Source organism: Mobula birostris, chromosome 17, assembly GCF_030028105.1.
Source record: "Mobula birostris isolate sMobBir1 chromosome 17, sMobBir1.hap1, whole genome shotgun sequence".
Taxonomy (NCBI): Eukaryota; Metazoa; Chordata; class Chondrichthyes; order Myliobatiformes; family Myliobatidae; genus Mobula; species Mobula birostris.
Window position 1 is genome coordinate 15,388,205 of NC_092386.1, and position 18,719 is coordinate 15,406,923.

At 41.8% G+C, this 18,719-nt stretch overlaps 1 protein-coding gene across 1 annotated transcript in view; it reads right to left on the bottom strand.

The window, feature by feature from the left end:
* pcsk1 (proprotein convertase subtilisin/kexin type 1) overlaps positions 1-18,382 on the bottom strand; it is a 70,719-nt gene extending 52,337 nt beyond the window's left edge. Inside the window, exon 1 of the mRNA XM_072281051.1 lies at positions 17,551-18,382. Coding sequence (XP_072137152.1) covers positions 17,551-17,730 — 180 coding nt within the window. The 5' untranslated portion in view covers positions 17,731-18,382. The remainder of the gene's footprint in view (positions 1-17,550) is intronic.
* Between the last annotated feature and the right edge of the window lie 337 nt (positions 18,383-18,719).

Genomic DNA, 18,719 nt, shown 5'->3' on the forward strand with positions numbered 1-18,719 from the left:
TCTCACATTAGAAGTGAGCAAGAGCTGATTACTGTGATATGTTGTGAAATTTGTTAACTTTCTGGCAGCAGTACAATGCAATAATGAACAAAACTGTGACTTACAGTAAGTATCTATGTATGTATGACACATTTCACTGTATATTTTGATGTAATGCAATAAATGAATCAAACTCTAAAATCACCTCCACTGATCTATAGAACTGAAGGTAGAACCAGGAAGAACGTACTGTTGAAATTGAGGTTTATTCTAGTCCTGCTTTGAATCATAAAATATTACATTTAAAGCACAAGTGACTTTGATCCACCCTTTGTGACATACTGTATGCAATTCACAGGTAATCGTCACCAAAGCTTTTAAATTAAGCAGAAAAGTTTACATACTTGGCTTCAAAGATTTTTACCCAGCTTCTTCCGATATATTCCGCAAAGTGAACCTTTCACGTGGTCAGTCAAGAAAGTTATGCTGAGGTTAATTTATGGACTGAAGAAGTTTGGCCGTAAAATCTTCAGCCCCCTCAGCACCCTTGTTGTATTTTCATTGGCACCTGTGCACATAGATTTAAAGTTCAAAACTCCTGTTAATGTCCCTGCTAAGAGCTGCTAGCCCATTAGAGTTGGCGAGCTGCCTTTCCCAAGGGTGTTGCTTGCAGGCAAACCGACACATCGGGTTAAATGCATATGCCATTGGTTTGGGGGCGGCTTCCTGATACACTGTATATTCAATGCATTTAGTGTCTGATCGCTCCCAATCTACCCCCAAAAAGGAGTGAACATCCAGACCACAGTGACTGCAAATATATATAAAAAAATCACAGCAGTTTTGTGTGGAGGAGTTTATGTCTGTCTAATTTAGTTCAATCTAATGAGGCATAGTGAGGTAGAACAGACCTAGAGAGTGTTGTCCATATCAAAGCAAATTTATTAGTCAAAATATATTTATTATCAAAATACATATATATATATGTCACCATATACTACCCTGAGATTCATTTTCTTGCAGGCATACACTGTAAATACAAGAAACACAATACAATCAATGAAAAATAACTACACACTGATGGACAAATAACCAATGCGCAAATGACAACAAATTGTGCAATACAAAAAGAATAAAAACAAAATAATAATAAATAAATGACAAATATTGAGACATTGAGTTGTGGAAGAGCCCTTAAAAGTGGGTGCATTGGTTGTGGAATCAGCTCGGTGTTGGGGTGAGCGAAGTTAACCACACAGAGCCTGATGGATGAAGAGTCTTAACTGGTCCTGAACCTGGTGGTGTGGGTCCTGAGTCTCTTCTACCTTCTTCCTGATGGCAGCAACGAGGGGACAGCTTGGCCAGGACGGTGGAGTCCCTGATGATGGATGCTGCTTTCAAGTTCAACTTTGTGAATACATTTGTTGATGTTTTGAGCAATATGTTATTAAGGAAAATAAGTCTGCCTGGAACTAGAGAAAGTGGGACTGAGAAATACAGAATCTAAAAGGCAGACAGGGGCCATTTGGCCCATCAATTGCTGTTCATCCATCATCGACGTCGATGAGGACCTCGACACCATTATGATGGTGCTGAGACTAGCACTTGAGTTGGATTTAAGTGAGGGAGAGTTGTGCAGCGTCAGCCTCACTCTCGCTTCCCAATTCCCATCTGGATCCAGTGGCAAGACAGAGTCTAGACGGCTGGAGATGGGACTAGGCACAGTGGATGACCAGGTCATCTTCTGTGTCTAGTCCTGCTCTACACGTTCCACGACGCTTGCAGAGGCTGCCTTCTTGACCATTGGACCTTCCATTGGTCTCGTCCGCTCAATCCGCCAGAGTCTGTCTTCACATACTGGGATAAACAACTCCCTATCTCACTGAGGGTTTGAGACCCGTCGGCTACCCTCACCTGGTTTAGCTGGCTTGTCGAAGCCGTTGCCCGGGGTGTGGCTGCTGTCGCATGCAAACAGCTATGGGGAGCCACAGGTGAGAGCTGAGTGCCAGGCGGGGACCAAAGGTGGAATAACTGCCTTGAAAAGGACGCGACATGTTCCCCCACCAGAAGTGCTACCCCTCCCAATCAATTGGTACTGGTCCATTGAAGGAATTCTCCAAATTATCCATCCTGCTTTGTGCAGGGAGATCCTGGCTCACAAACTTGAAACGTAGTGAACTTGGCAGCGTAGTAGAATTGTAACAGCCAACACATACAGAGGCAATTTAACTTGAAGTCAACAGTAAATAGATATGAGTGAAGAAGATAACTTCACTCACTTCAACTCTGAACTGATTCCACAACCTACGGACTCACTTTCAAGGACTCTACAACTCATGTTCTTGGTATTATTTATTTACTTTTTTTTTGCACAGTTTGTCTTCTATTGCTCATCGGTTGTTTGTCAGTCTTCGTGCAGTTTTTCATTGATTCTATTATATTTCTCTGTTTTACTGTGAATGCAGAAGGCGGCAACGGTAAGCCACTCTGTGGAAAAATTTGCCACGAACGATCATGGTCATGAAACCATGATCGCCAACGTCATACGACACATCACATGATGATGATGATAACTGTGAATGCCAGCAAGAAAATGAATCTCATGGTAGTACATGGTGATACAGTCCATACATACTTTGATAATAAAGTTACTTTGAGTTTTGATCTTTGTATTTGACCAGTGCATTTCCAAATAATGAACTTGTGTGTAACACTTCTATCCTTCCTATCTTTCACCAAACAACAAGCGTGCCCAGGGTAGAGAACCTTAAGATCAATTTTCTTTTTAAAAACATCATAAGAGTTTCTTCCATCTTGGTCCAATATCCTTCAATGTTTCTGTTTTCAAGCTTCCACTAAAAGCATCATTAGCTTCCAAGTATATTCAAATTCTACAGACATTAGTGACTGAATGATTTTGCATCCCTCTCTCTTTCTTTCTTTCTTACTCATTATCTGTGACTTTTTGGTCTCTGTGCAGCCAGATTAGTTTATCTATATTGAATCAGAGCAGCCTGCAGACAATGAACACTGAGCTGAAATGAAATACGTCTTTTGATTTTGTGTTTTGTATTGTGTGTTATTGTTCATTTTTTGTTGCCATTTGCGTGATTTGATTTTTTTTTGTGTGGGAGGTGGGGTTGGTTTATTCTTCTTTCTTTGAACGGATTCCATGGTTCTGCTTTGTTTTATGTCTGTCTGTGGGAAGATGAATCTCAGGGTTGTATACTGCATACACACTTTGATAATAAATGTTCTCTGAATCCTTTGGCCAAAAACATGCATTTACTCATTTGCATGGCCACTGTGTGTTTTATTAAAAAGCCTGGACTATTTACCTATTTATATACATTTCTCTCCTTCAGTAGAGGGACCTTTCCAACATGTCTCTGAACTGTAACTGTACGTAATGCTGATTATTTCAGAATGCAGATTTTGGATCACTATTCACTGAAATATTCTGATTCAGACTCTGACAGCTAATCTGGACATCTTTCTTCTGGCTATTAGGTCTGTGACATTATCATCTGCCATAAACATACACCGAGGCTGTCAGAAAACCCCTCACAGCAGAAATGTCTTACAATTAGAATTAGGCTTATTACCATTGGCTTGTCTCGTGAAATTTGTTAACTTAGCAGCAGCAGTTCATTACAATACATAATAATATAGAAAGAATTGATAAATAAGAAAATCAATTACAGTATATGTATGTTGAATAGATTAAAAATAGTGCAAAAAAACAGAAATAATATATATTAAAAAAGTCAGGTAGTGTTCATGGGTTCAATGTCCATTTAGGAATTGGGTGCCAGAGGGGAGAAGCTGTTCCTGAATCGCTGAGTGTGTGCCTTCGGGCTTCTGTATCTCCTTCCTGATGGTAACAGTGAGAAAAGGGCATGCCCTGGGTGATGGGGGTCTTTAATAATGGACGTTGCCTTTCTGAGGTGCCTCTCCTTGAAGATGTCTTGGGTACTTTGTAGGCTAGTACCCAAGATGGAGCTGACTAATTTTACAACTTTCTGTAGCTTCTTTGATCCTGTGCAGTAGCTCCCACCCCCCAATCCAGACAGTGATGCAGCCTGTCAAATGCTCTCCATGGTACATCTATAGAAGCTTTTGAGTGTTTTAGTTGACAAACCAAAGCTCTTCAAATTGCTAATGAAATATAGCCATTATCTTGCCTTCTTTATAGCTGCATTCATATGTTGGGACCAGGTTAGATCCTCAGAGATCTTGACAGCCAGGAACTTGAAGCTGCTCACTCTCTCCACTTCTGATCCCTCCATGAGGATTGGTTTGTGTTCTCTTGTCTTACCCTTCCTGAAGTTCACCATCAGCTCTTTCAGCTTACTGTCATTGACTGCAAGGTCGTTGTTACAACACCACTCAACCAGCTGGTATATCTCACTCCTGTACACCCTCTCATCTCCATCTGAGATTCTACCAACAATTAGCTGTATCATCAGCAAATTTATAGATGGTCTTTGAGCTATACCTAGCCATACAGTCATGGTATAAAGGGAAAAGAGCAGTGGTTTAAGCACCTACCCCTGAGGCGTGCCAGTGTTGATGTCAGCGAGGGGGAGATATTATCACCAACCCGCTCAGATAGTGGTCTTCGGATTACAAAGTCAAGGATCCAATTGCAGAAAGAGGTAAGAGGCCCAGGTTCTATAGCTTGTTGATCATGATTGTGGGAATGATGGTGTTAAACGCTGAGCTATCGTCAATGAACAGCACCTTGACATATGTGCAAAGCAATAGACTGAAGCACACCAACAAAATGAGTACAGGGACGAGATGTCAGAATACCATCATAGAAGCTGGATTGCTGTCCCAGTTAGGTCTATTATTTCGGTATGATTTGTGATGATATAATCATGGGTTACAACAGGGAATAAGAATGGGATTTCAGCTATGGTTTGATTGCTCATGGTTGTAGAACGATTGGTTCCAACACAAAGGAAACTAACATTGCTATGAAATGTGTTCTGCTGCAAACTGACGGTTAATATTTAACTATTAAAATATAACCTGTTCAGACTATAAAATCCAATCAGAGCTTCCTCATTTAAAGTTCATGATATTGAATGTTAATAACTGGTTTCTTTACAGCATTTGCTTCTGACAGTGAAAGTTTCTGATGTGTCTGCCTCATTAGAAATTTTATTGAATATGTTATATGACAGGGGTTCCCAAACTTTCTTATGCCTGAGATCTTAAGCAAGGGGTCCGTGAACCCCAGGTTGGGAACCCCTGCTATATGGGATCATTTGATTCCTTGACTGGCTGTAAAAATAATCAACAAGCTCAGTACCATTCATAACAAGGTAATCATCTTGACTGGCATTTTATATGTGGTCTAAACAATTATTACTGATACACACTGGGCAAAATATCCTGTCTATACAAAGCATCCCAGTAACTCACAAGATCTAGATGAATACATCTTTGGAGAATCATGGAGCAGTGAGGCTATATTAGCTGTTATAATAGTGAAGCTCAAGGGAATGAAGGTCCATTTGTGATTTCTACAGTCCCAAGCTCAGTCTATACATGTTGGTTTCATTCAGCTTCAAACATCCTTATTGTTTTCCTTTACTTTTCTATTTTGCAACACTTTACACTTACTCCTTCAATAATTCCATATTTTATTAGTTTTCTCTGGATTCCACTGGAGTTGTTTGAATGTACTACCAGACTCACATTCCCTCATCTTCTTCACCTGCAATTTAAATAATCTGCAAATTAAATCAGCTAGAATTTTATTTTTAAATTCAGATCAATTCGAGATCTTGGAAATAGTAAGGTGTCCGACACACATCCTTGCCACTTTCTATTCACTTCAATACCTAAGATTCAGCGAATCGTTTTGTATAATGACAGGTTTTACCCTGAACACCCATTGCTGTAACTTCAAAGGTGAATCTGATACGAGTTAACTGGACATCACGTGCTCTACATTGGAAAGATTCATAATGTCATCGCATCCTCCAAATATCGACAAGGCACGGAACCAATATCCCTCTTTTGAAAACACAGTGCACATTGTCTACCTTCTCATCCACTCCATGATGCTACAAATTATTGGTATAAACTTCTAGATCTACAATTGCCCAAGTTCATTTTGTTTCCTCTTTTGGATTTGTTTGAAATACAGTAGGAAGCTCCACTTCTCTCCCATGCCCCGGATCAGCTCAGGGAACAACATTTCTGCCATTAATTTGCATATATATTACATGGTAATGGGAATGTGTTAATTTTTAGCTTTTTTGACTCATAGAGTCAAGCAATTTAAAATATACCAAATAAAAGTTATAACTGCAGTTTAATGCCTTCTTCCTGGAATGAATATTGCAATTTAGCAATTACACATAAATAAACATCCATTAAAATTGCTACTTTATGTAGCAATCTGATTGATTAACTAATATCTTACAAGGAAAAAAACCTACCCTGCATTTTTTGTTTGATAATTTCTGGAGTCATGCTTTTCACTGAGTTCACTCTCAATGTGCCACGAGGCAGCAGACCAAGCTGCTCATTAGTACAACAATTAATCTAACTTCAACAGAGTCTTCCACACCCTAGAAACAGGATGTAAACTATACTTAGCTATTCTGAGGCACATTTTTAAAGGTCTAACTTCTTCATTAATAACACTCACATTTTTAAAATACTGTGAACATTTCTTCCGGTAGTTTCCTAGCCCATAATTATTTATAGTTTGCACTTGTCATTTCTACGTACTTGTGAAGGTTCTCAAATCATTCAGTAGTTTCCCTTCACCTTTCCTCCTTCAGGATTTGACTAATTTGCTTCTCATACCAATTTTATGTGCAGTTATTGTTGGACTACTGGTCCATTTAAGCTCACACTTGTTTTGTTTTTCACGTGCTGGGAATCAGAGACAAGGCCAGTATTTACTAATCATCACCTACAAATGAAGGAACTCACATCAAAATTGCTGGTGAACACAGCAGGCCAGGCAGCATCTCTAGGAAGAGGTACAGTCGACGTTTCGGGCCGAGACCCTTCGTCAGGACTAACTGAAAGAAGAGCTACTAAGAGATTTGAAAGTGTGAACTGGAGGGGGAGATCCAAAATGATAGGAGAAGACAGGAGGGGGAGGGATGGAGCCAAGAGCTGGACAGGTGATTGGCAAAAGGGGATATGAGAGGATCATGGGACAGGAGGTCCGGGGAGAAAGACAAGGGGGGGGGGACCCAGAGGATGGGCAAGGGGTATAGTCAGAGGGACAGAGGGAGAAAAAGGAGAGTAAGAGAAAGAATGTATGTATAAAAATAAATAACGGATGGGGTACGAGGGGGAGGTGGGGCATTAGCGGACGTTAGAGAAGTCAATGTTCATGCCATCAGGCTGGAGGCTACCCAGACTGAATATAAGGTGTTGTTCCTCCAACCTGAGTGTGGCTCAATCTTTACAGTAGAGGAGGCCGTGGATAGACATATCATAATGGGAATGGGATGTGGAATTAAAATGTGTGGCCACTGGGAGATCCTGCAAAATGAACCTACAAAATGCAAAATGCAAAACCTACAAATGAACGCTTCTCTAGCCCACCTCAGAAGGCAAGTACAAGGGATGGGTCTGAAGGCACATTTTGACCAGACCAGTTAGGATAGGAAATTTCTTTTCCTGAAGGACATTAATAAACTACACAATTTTTTATACCAATCCAGTGCTTTTGTGGTCAATTTAACTACTGATTGGTTCTGTTTTTTTCTCTTAAATTTCAGATAACTAATTGAACTTAAATATCATGGGTCCTTTGGTGAGATTTGCTCTCAGATCGTTGGTAGTCCATAATTTTTGGATTATTAATCTGATAATTTAACTATAACTTAATATCACCACTATACACTGGATGGTACCCTTTCAACTCAAATGAGCCTTTCTTGAGTTCTGTATAATCCACCACAGCTTCTCACTGCAACCTCACTCCTCACTCCTCCACCAGTATGAGAACACCCCATTCCAGTTATCTCTGTTACTAGTCAAACACTCATTAAAGTTGTGTACCTAAGCATTAAATTGTGGTATTAGATAGTTCTCTGTAGTATTAGACATGGATAGAAATTCAACCCAACAGAATAGAAACAGATCCTTCACCCCAGTGAGTCTGCACTGAACATAAAGTCCTCAATTAAACTAATCCAACACTAAGCCCATTTCAGTCCCATATTCCCATCAACTTCCCCCTGTACTGTGCTACTCACCTGCATTAACCTACCTACCCACACATCTTTGAGAGGTGAGAGAAGACTGGAGCACATGGAGGGAAACTGGAGGTCAGAGGTTAAAGTGAAAGGTGAAATATTTAAGGGGAACACGAGGGGGAACTCCACGTAGAGGGTGGTGAGAGTGTGGAACAAGCTGCCAGTGGAAATGATGGATGTGGATTCAATTTCAACATTTAAGAGAAGGTTAGGTAAGTAGTTGGGTAGGTGTGGTGTGGAGGGCAATCTCCAGGTGCAGGTCAATGGGATTAGGAGATTAATAGTACAGCATGGACTGGATGGGCCAAAGGGCCAGAGAGCCTATAGTGCTCTATAACACTAAGGAGAATGTACAAACACCATAAAGACTGCACTGGAGGTCAGGGCAGAGCTTGAAGCGCTGAGCAGTGAGGCAGTTCATTCACTAGCTGTGCCATTAACATTAATCACATATGGAAAAGTGAGGAGTTGATAGATAGACAATGGCAGGCTGCTATCAGCACGAGAGGACGTTTGTTGGTGACACAGCACAAGGTTTAAAAAGGGCTCAGGTGCTTCCAGGACTTACAATGGGCTGCATTCATATTGATCTCTTAGGCACTCAGCAGGGGCCAATAAAAAGAAGCAAGGTGTAATTGGAGTGACAGTTTTAGAGTGGTCCAGGCCTTGGCTCAAGAGGCTTATGCAAGAACAGGCTTAGGTAAGCACAGGTGGAGGTTCTATGTAAGTTTCTAGTAAGTTTAGTTTTCTGTTAGTACATAGCTAGTGTATCGAGAATGGGTACAGAGTTAGTGGTATGGTCCTTATGTAAGAAGTGGGATCTTTGGGCGACCTCCAGACTCCCTGATAGCTGCATCTGCATGAAGTGCATCAAGCTGCAGCTCCTTAAGAGATCACGTTCTTCGGGAAAAAGAAGAGTTGATAGATTTGGAGCTACAGTGAGGTAGTCACCCCTAAGTACTAGGAGTCAGGTGCATGGGTGACTGTCAGGAGAAAGAAAGAGAATAGACAGCCAGTGCAGAGTACCACACTGGCTGTTCCCCTCAATAATAAGTATATGTTTTGGATACTGTTATGGGGGAATAACTTACCGGGAAAAGCTACAGTGATCTGATGTCCGGCACTGAATCTGTCTCTGTTGCTCCCAAGGGAAAGGGGAGAAGAAGACTGCAGTGGTGAAAGGGGATTCCATAATTAGAGGAGCAGACAGCAGATTCTGTGGACGTGAAAGAGACGTCTGGACAGTATGTTGCCTCCCAGGTGCCAGGGTCAGGGGTGTCTCGGATCGGGTCCACAGCATTCTAAAAGGGGCGGGGGGTTGAACAGCTGGAAGTTGTGATACATATTTGTACCAGTGACATAGGTAGGAAATGGGAGGAAGTCCTGAAAAGAGAATATAGTGAGTGTCCTGTGGAGGTGTGACTTATTCTGATTGCCGAAAGTCCCTTCTGTTGTGATTGGTTAGTTTAGAAGCTGCAGCTGCTTTTCCCATTGGATAGAAGCCTGGTGTCCTGTTTCAGATATCCTGGGTGTATAAAACAGCATGCAGAAGAGGCTTGTTGTCTTCTTGCATTGTTCAAGGCGAGACCATTGGGAAGATACACACTGTTCATTCAGTATGTTCATTGAATGTACGTGTGTTTGCTGAGTATTCAGCTTTGCAGTGTCTGTAATTCTGGGGAGCATGAATGTTTGGTCGAATATTTATTGGTTGTAAATAAATTATTAATATACCTATTCGAAGTCAGTGCACTTCCTGTCTCACTTGCCAGACCTGCGAACCTGATTCAACATTACATTTTGGTGCTGCGAGCAGGGTCTGGCTTTTTGAGCAGAAATGCGTTTCTTTAAGGGGTTATTTAAAAGAGAGGACCCTCCATTTGAGCAATGCAGAGTCCCAGGTTGGACCGATAATACCACAGGCTTTGGAAGTCTCGTTAACTTACTAATGGGTTAAGGAATGACAGTAGATTGGTCAGGCCAGTCAGGTTACACCAGGGTTGAAATGGGACGTCACATTGTTTCCGTATTTCACTCACTGGGTTTTCCCAGGAGGAAAGATAGCCGGCAGTATGCTTTCCGGCTTTTGCGGCAATTATAAGGCATCAGTACAGAATGATCGCGAGTTTTAAGAATGAATTGGAAGATCTCAGTCAGCGCTGTATTATTCTGAGCGAATCACTATTGATGGCTCAGAGTAGGGCTGCAAAGTTAGAAGATACAAATACACAGATAACTTGTCGGCTAATGAAAGTACAGAATTTAGAGGCGGCTCGAAGGGCCTGGTGGGAAACTTATCCTGTTAAGGTTCGAGCCATGTTGAGACAGGGCGATGGTCCTACTGTGGGGCTGGGAGATGGGGATATCTGGCTGGATGATGAATATGAAAGAGAGAGAATAGAGTGGATCCTTTGGTCTAATCCTCGAGATGATCGCCCTCTTGATCATGTGTCCCAAACAGTACAGACAAGGCCAGTGATTATGCTTTCTCTAACCTGACGTGGGGACATGGGCCTTCAGCTTCTTCCTCTCAGGAGGGGGAGGGGGAGGAGGCACAGGAATTTTCAGGGGATGGTGTAATGGACACTTCCAACACAACAGACCTCAGAGGATTCTCCATCAAAGAATTAGCGAGTTTAGGGGGATAGGTATGGACAAAAGGCTGGGGAGTCTTTGGCCACATAGTTATTGAGTATATGGGATGACGAGGTACTGGAGTGATCCTAACAGAGAGATGGGTCCAATAGGGAGCCAATCATCCCAACACATGATCAATAATGCCCTTAGAACACTGCTTGCTTCTCCTGAGCATAATGAATGACTATTCAAGAAAAAGCTGCAGTTAAACTCTTACTGAATGGAATTTAAAAGCCCAGGTGAAGTGGAGCTCAATACAGCAGGCTTCTAAAGTTCCTTGCCAGTGGGCTCTTATCACAGAAATATACCGCGATAGCGGTAGCCCACCAGAGGATATTGAATAAACTTCTAGAATGTTAGGACACATGGTGGCAGTTTTCCCAATAAAAGGGGCAGTGCTGTCTTTAATAGCACCAGCTGTTGGTCATTCTATAGTACAGCGATTCAATTATTACAAGGTTTCGAGTATGTAGAAGAGGTGTGCATAGACAGTTACAGTAATTATGTAAGCGATGGGGAGTGGGGATCCTGCATATCTTGTAAAGAAATGATTTTGGCATTGCTTAAAGCTGGAGTTCCAGAAGAGCAGGTAAATGGGGTTCCTTCCCACAACCTCCATGCAACGTGGCGGAAGATCTGTACAGAAAAGCGAAAAAGGAAAACTGTTGAGGGGGAGGGCTCTTTCTTCAAGTCCTCTGCTGAAAAGGGATCCTTTTGCCTTCTGCCAGACTCCTCGTATTCCATTCAGGGTTCCCTGCAAAGGATATCAGCTAATGTTGGCAAGGTGCTGGGTTTCAGATTTCTGGATCATTGAGATCTCTTCAATGAGAGCTAAGACCAGTACAAAAAGGATGAGTGACACCTAAACTCAAGGGGCACTAACATCGTTGTGGGTTGATTTTCTTGAGATGTTGGGGAAATTATAATTAATTTGGCAGGGGCATGAGAACTGGAGTGATAGGGCTGAAGATGGGACAGTTGATATACAACCAGATGCAGTGTGTAATGAGACTGCCAGGAAGGACAGGGAATGATAGGGCAAAATTGTATTTGGTGGAATGAGTTTAAGTGTAACAGATGGGCCAAAATTGATAGGTGTGATGAATACCAGACTAAAGGTGCTATATTTGAATGTATGTCGTATGCGGAATAAGGTAGATGATCTTGTAGCGCAGTTAGAGATTGACAGATATAATGTTGTGGCCATTATTGAGTCGTGGCTGAAAGGAGATCAAGGTGGGATCAAGTTAGGACACATATTGTATGAAAAAGATAGGCAAGTAGGCAGAGGGGGGTTGCATGGCTCTTGTTGGTAAAAAACGAAATGAAATCCAAAGAAAGAGGTGACATACGATCAGTGGATATAGAATTCTTGTGGGTACAATTAAGAAACTGCAAGGGTAAAAAGAACCCGATTGGAGTTATATAACACCTCCGAACAGTAACCGGAATGTGGGCTACAGATTACAATGGGAGATAGAAAAGGCATTTAAAAAGGGCAATGTTTTGATAGTCATGGGGATTTCAGTATGGAGGTAGATTGCGGAAATCTGGTTGGATTTTCCCAAGAGAGGGAATTTGTAGAATACCCATGAGATGGCTTTTTAGAGCGGCTTGTGGTCGAGGCCATTAGGGGAACTGTAATTCCAGATTGGGTGTTATGTAATAATTCAGTTTGGGAGTTTAAGGTAAAGGGGCCCTTAGGAGGCAATGATCATAATAAGACAGAATTTACCCTACAGTTTAAGAAGGAGAAGCTAAAATCAGATGCATCAGTATTGAAAGGAATTACAGTGTAAAGGGAATTATAGAGGCTTGAGAGAGGAGCTGGCCAAATTGATTGGAAGGGACACTAGCAGGGATGATGGCAGAATGAATTGGCTTGGAGTTTCTGGGAGTAATTTGGAAAAGATACATCCCAAAGATGAATAAGTCAAAGACAGCATGAAAACCAAACAGAGAGCATAAGATATAGCAACAATTAGTGGGAAGGTAGAGGATTGGGAAGCTTTTAAAAACCAACAGAAGACAAATTAAAAAGCCATAAAGAGAGAAAAGATGAAATAAGAAAGTAAGATAGTCAACAATATAAAAGAAGACAAATTCAAATAAATAAAGAATATAAGAGAGATGAGAATGGATATTGGATCACTAGAAAATGATGCTGGAGAGGTGGTAGTGGGGACAAAGAAATGGCAGATGAACTTAATAAGTATTTTGCATCAGTCTTCATTCTGGAAGATACTAGCAGAATGTCTGGGAAAGACGTAAGTGTCACTGCTATTATGAAGGAGAAGGCACTTGGGAAGCTGTAAAGTCTGAAAGTAGATAGGTCATCTGAACTGACGGACTACACCCCAGGGTAATGAAAGAGGTAGCTGAAGAGATTGTGGAGGCATTAGTAATGATCTCTAGATTTTGGAATATTTCCAGAGGACTGGAAGATTGCAAATGTTACTCCACTCTTAAAAAAGGAATGGAGGCAGATGAAAGGAAACTATAGACCAATTAGCCTGACTTCAGTGGTTGGAAAGATGTTGGAGCCTATTATTAAGGATGAGGTTTCAGGGTACTTGGAGGCACAAGACGCAACAGCCCAAAATCAACATGGTTTCCTTAAACAGAAATCTTATCTGAACAAATCTGTTGGAATTCTTTGAGGAAATAGTAGGCAGGATAGGCAAAAGAGAGTCAGTAGATGTTTCTTATTTGGATTTTCAGAAAGCCTTTGACAAGATGCTGCACATGAGTCTGTTTAATATAACAAGAGCCCATGGAATTACAGGAAGATACTGGCATGGATAGAAAAATGGGCTGACTGGCAAGAGGCAAAGAATGGGAATAAAGTGGACCCTTTCTGCTTGGTGTTGGGACTGCTTCTGTTCATGTTATACATCAATGATTTGGATGAAGGAATTCATTGCTTTGTGGCCATGTTTGCAGACAATATAGGCAAAGAGGCAAGAAGTATTGAGGAAGCCGAGTGTCCACAGAAGGATTTAGACGGGTCGGGAGAATGGGCAAAGAAGGGGCAGATGGAATATAGTGTCGGGAAGTGCATGCTCATGCACTTTGGTGGAACGGATAAAGGCATGGACTATTTTCTAAACGAGGAGAAAATTCAAAACTCTGAGGTGCACATGGACTTGAGAGTTCTCATGCGGGATTCCCTAAAGGTGAACTGCAGTGGTAAGGAAGGCAAATGCAATGTTAGCATTCATTTTGAGAGGACTAGAATATAAACACAAGGATGTAATGCTCAGGCTTTATAAGGCTTTGGTCAGACTGCACAGAGTATTGTGAGCAGTTTTGGGCCCCTTATCTAAGAAAAGTTGTGCTGGTATTGGACAGGTTCATTGGAATAATCCTCAGGAATTAAAGGTTTAACATTTGAGGAGCGTTTGATGGCTCTTTGCCTGTGCTCACTGTAGTTTACAAGAATGAAGCGGATGTCTTTGAAACTTATTAAATATTGAAAGGCCTCAATAGAGAGGATGGTGGAGGATGTTTCCTATAGTGAGGGAGTCTAGGACCAGAGGGCACACCCTCAGTAGATCAGGCAGAGGTTGATAGATTCTTGATAGATTCAGGATGACAAAGATATGGAGAGAAGGCAGGAGAATGGGTTTGAGAGGAATAGTAAATCAGTCATGATGGATTGCCAGAGCAAACTTGAAGCATTGAATGATCTAATTCTGCTCCTATGTCTTATAGTCTTTCATTGAATGGATTGAACTGAAAGATGTAAAAAGAGACTTAGGATCAATAATCAATATAAAATATAAAATAGGATAACAGCTTTCAAAACCATCAAAACAGGAATTTAGGTTCAGAATAGCCATATACACGTCTTTGTCAATTGTGCTGGTCAATAGTAGACTGGTTGGAGCATCCTTTTTACATTTGCTTCATGTTGGCAGGTGAGCAATAGTTCTCAACAATTGACCCACATATTGACTCACACCATTAGACCATAAAACCATACAAGCAAACCAGGTCATTTTGCCCATTTAGTCTGCTCTGCCATTTGGTCATGGCTGATCGATTGTTCTTCTTTACGCCATTCTCCTGCCTTTTCCCTACAACCTTTGACACATTTACTAATCAAGACCTATTAACCTCTTATTTAAATATACCCAATGACCTGGCCTCTACAACTGTCTGTGGCAATGAATTCCACAGATTCATCATCCTCTAGAGAGAGAAATTCCTCCTCTTCTCTGTTCCAAAGGGATGTCCTATAGACTGGTCCTAGATTCCTCCCACTACTGGAACCATCCTCTCCATGCCCATTTCATCTAGGTCTTCCACTATTTGATAGGTTCAATGAGATTCTACCCCCCCCCCCCGTCATTCTTCTACATTGCAGTCAGTACTCCGCAAACACTCCTCATACATTAACCCTTTCACTCCCAGGATCATTTTCGCAAACCTCAGTGAAGAGTGACTTCAAACAAGCCTGCATCATCGTAAAGTTATATCTCATCTCCAATTTCACGGTGGACCAAACTAACTTGCAAGACTAACAGGAACTTATTCTAGTAAAATGACCTGCACTAGAGAAGATTGCCCCCCCCTCATAAATCCAACAGCAGATCAGAGATAATGTTTACATTTGCATATGTTTAAAGGCTGAGTCTCAAGTCCTTGTTAACAAATTGACTAGAAGGTATGAACCAAAGAGTAAATGGCTGGATGGACCTTACTCTCAACATCACGGGAACAATGGTCCTTCACTAACCTGTTCTGCTGTGCAGTCCCACCCTCCAACAATAAATCTCCACAACAGGGCCCTAACTATTGTGTCCAGCCTTGTATGTAAAGAAGCCACCACCGAGGGAAGGGAGATGCCATTTTAAAATAAATCTCTCTTTTGAATGTCTACAACCATATTCTACTAAGAGTGAAACAAGTTACAGGTGGCCTTGTATTTGTCAATACTGTAGAGCGATGAAACATTATTACCGGACTTGATTTATCCTTTCAATAGGATCAGGATTAAATATCCAACCGTACGAGTGGATCGTTCAAAATGCCAACGGACTCAAGTTGTTGAGTTATTTAATATTGTTTCCTTTCGTTTTAAGGACTTGCTATTTATTGATCAAGTTTTTATTGGTATAAAAATTCTGATATACTGAGGAATTGGAATGCTTTTGATCTCCACCAACTGGAAGTTTTTTTAAAAACTATGGTGCGCATTGTATCTATCGCCCGACAATTTAAAGAGCTGTACTTAACGACAAGTAAACACTGAAGTCTTATTCGTTTAGTCTAATATATCAGTCTTCGTTCTATCAATAGTATGTACCCATCACTTCCACAGTTCGCGTCCCTCAGCTGCTGATTAATCAGCCGCGCATTCTCCGTGTTTCTTAAATCACTTTTTTTAAAATCGTACCGAACAGGGTTTCTCCATCACTAGTGCTTAGTAACTTAAATGTTAAAAAAAAGTAATTCTAAATCGCATTCATTTAAATAATCCGATGGATCCCTGTTGCGAAGAATCGGATTTAGGAACACGATATACCCTGCAGCCGTACTGCCCAGCACACACCTTCAGTTAAAGTCCCCTCGCAACACCTGAAATTTCTGTGTTCCTGCACCCGTTCTCTGTTATTCTCTGTTTAAGAAAAATGTGCGCAGACCTTTTCACTATCGGTTTGGGTGACTGAAGTTAATATCAGCGCAGAAGAGGCACAAATTTCTAAAATCTCCTTGCATTAATTTAAAAACGAATGTGTGATGCAGATTATAATGCCTTTTCAGTTTTGAAGCTTTCTTCGCTCTCTGCCACCCACGTCGCTGTAGTTGATCGGTTCATTCACGCTACCCCAAACATCCAGTTAAATGATTGTGTTCTGTTACCGAAGTATGCTGGAAACTGATTACATTATTATGAACACAACGCACGAGCGGGTCAATATGTATCCTATTTTAAATGGATTAAAATCGGAAATATTCATGATATCAATGCTTAAGGATAGACCAAAATACCTTTGCGCACATGCAAACTAAGTAGAGCACCCGACTGTATTGTCACGCAGTAGAGCAACCTAATTATTGAGATACAGATCATAAACACAAGAGATTCTGCAAATGCTGGAAATCGGAAGTAACACACACACACACACACACACACAAAATGCTGGAGGAAATCAGCAGGTCAGGTAGCATTATGAAAATAAATAGAGTCGATTTCTCTGGTCGAACCCGTTCACCAGGACCTCATCAGATTCCACAGGTGCTGGAATTTAAGTCTAGTTTGCCTCCATAGATGCTGCTCGACTGGCTGAGTTCTTCCAACTTTTTTTTTCCCTCAAAATTACAACTGTGTTTGGCTCTTAATATATCTACCTGCGACCAACACCTAGAACAGTCACTTGTTGAGCGTGAGACTTCACGCCGTAGGGAAATTAAAAAGTAAAAAGCAAACGACGGATGATTAAGCGTAGATGTCCCAGCGAACTCTATACTGTTACGCCCTTCCCTGTTGCTTCCGCTCTACATTTATTAAAGGTGCACATAATGTCATAATGTTGGTTATCCCCACTAATACATTTTGAAAGGAATTCTATCGTTTCCTGGCTGAGAATGTGATCATGTAGTAAACCAACCCCACACGCGAATCGGCGCATTTAAGGAATTAGATTTCTCAGTATAAGTGTTAATACAACGAAAGAATACGCACCTGGCCCACAAAATCATATTCTAATTCTTCAGCGATAGCTCTCGCCACCTCGGGTCCTCCGATCACTTCCACCGCCCATTCATTAACATATTGTCTGTCTGCATTGGCTATGTCCGTGACGGTGCACACCACCAACACCAGGAAAGCTGCAAATCTCTGCCAGAGACATGCCTGTTTCATTGCTGTGTTGATACCGTACGACAGAGGGGCTTGGAGAAACAGAACGCCGTAAGGTGGTGGCTAGAACTGCGGGGACTTCAGGCTGGTCCTGTAGTAGGTGCGAAGACAGTAAGCTGCGTTTTCAATGGGCTGGATGCTGTCAGGCGAAATGAAAGCGGTACCTCCGAACATGAATAGAAAACAGTGTCTACGCACCAAATGCTACGCAGGGCATCGTCCTGACGTCAAATCGCTGTACCTTCCACAACAATATCGATCAAATGTTCCCAAGGGGGAACTGCTAAAAGTGGTCGGAGGAATTCATTTTACCAAGTGTCATGACGCATCGCCAACGGGAACTGTCCACTGCTGAAATTAGAGCCCGGTAGCCCTCACATCCCGGCAGGGTACGGTTAGCAGACCGACATCACCCATAAAACACCAGCTCGGTTACTGTAAGAAATGTAGTTCCCAACAAATTTCGGGAAGATATGCCTTTGAGGAGTAAGTACACTGCAAATAAAATACTGTAAAAAAAATCATGTCAAGAGAAAGAGCGCTTCCGGAAAACGATGCTACAGTTGTTTTTGCTGGTTCTGGTTCAGCGTTTACAGCTCTTCGCCTGCCTAGAATGGCCAGATAAGGGATCGACATCGAACGATCTTAGGGCCTCGCTATAAACTGGATATCGTTACCCACCAGATAATTGGAATGAACACAGACACCACACTGCATTGTGTTTTACTAAAAACGGGGCGGTGGGGGTTGGGGGGAGAGAGTTCGAATGATGAACAGCCAGGGTGATTTAAGCGTCCGGCTCAGTTGTATGGTTGCACAGATTAAGAGATGTAACAGTGAACGCGGAGACGCGGGATAACAGACGCTGGAGTCTGGAGCAACAAACGGTCTGTTTGGAGGAGGAACTCGGGGTCGAGCAGCCTGATGCAAGGGACTCGTCCCCGAAACGTCGACAGTCCCTCCCGCCGCCCGCTGCTGCTCGAGCCGCTGAG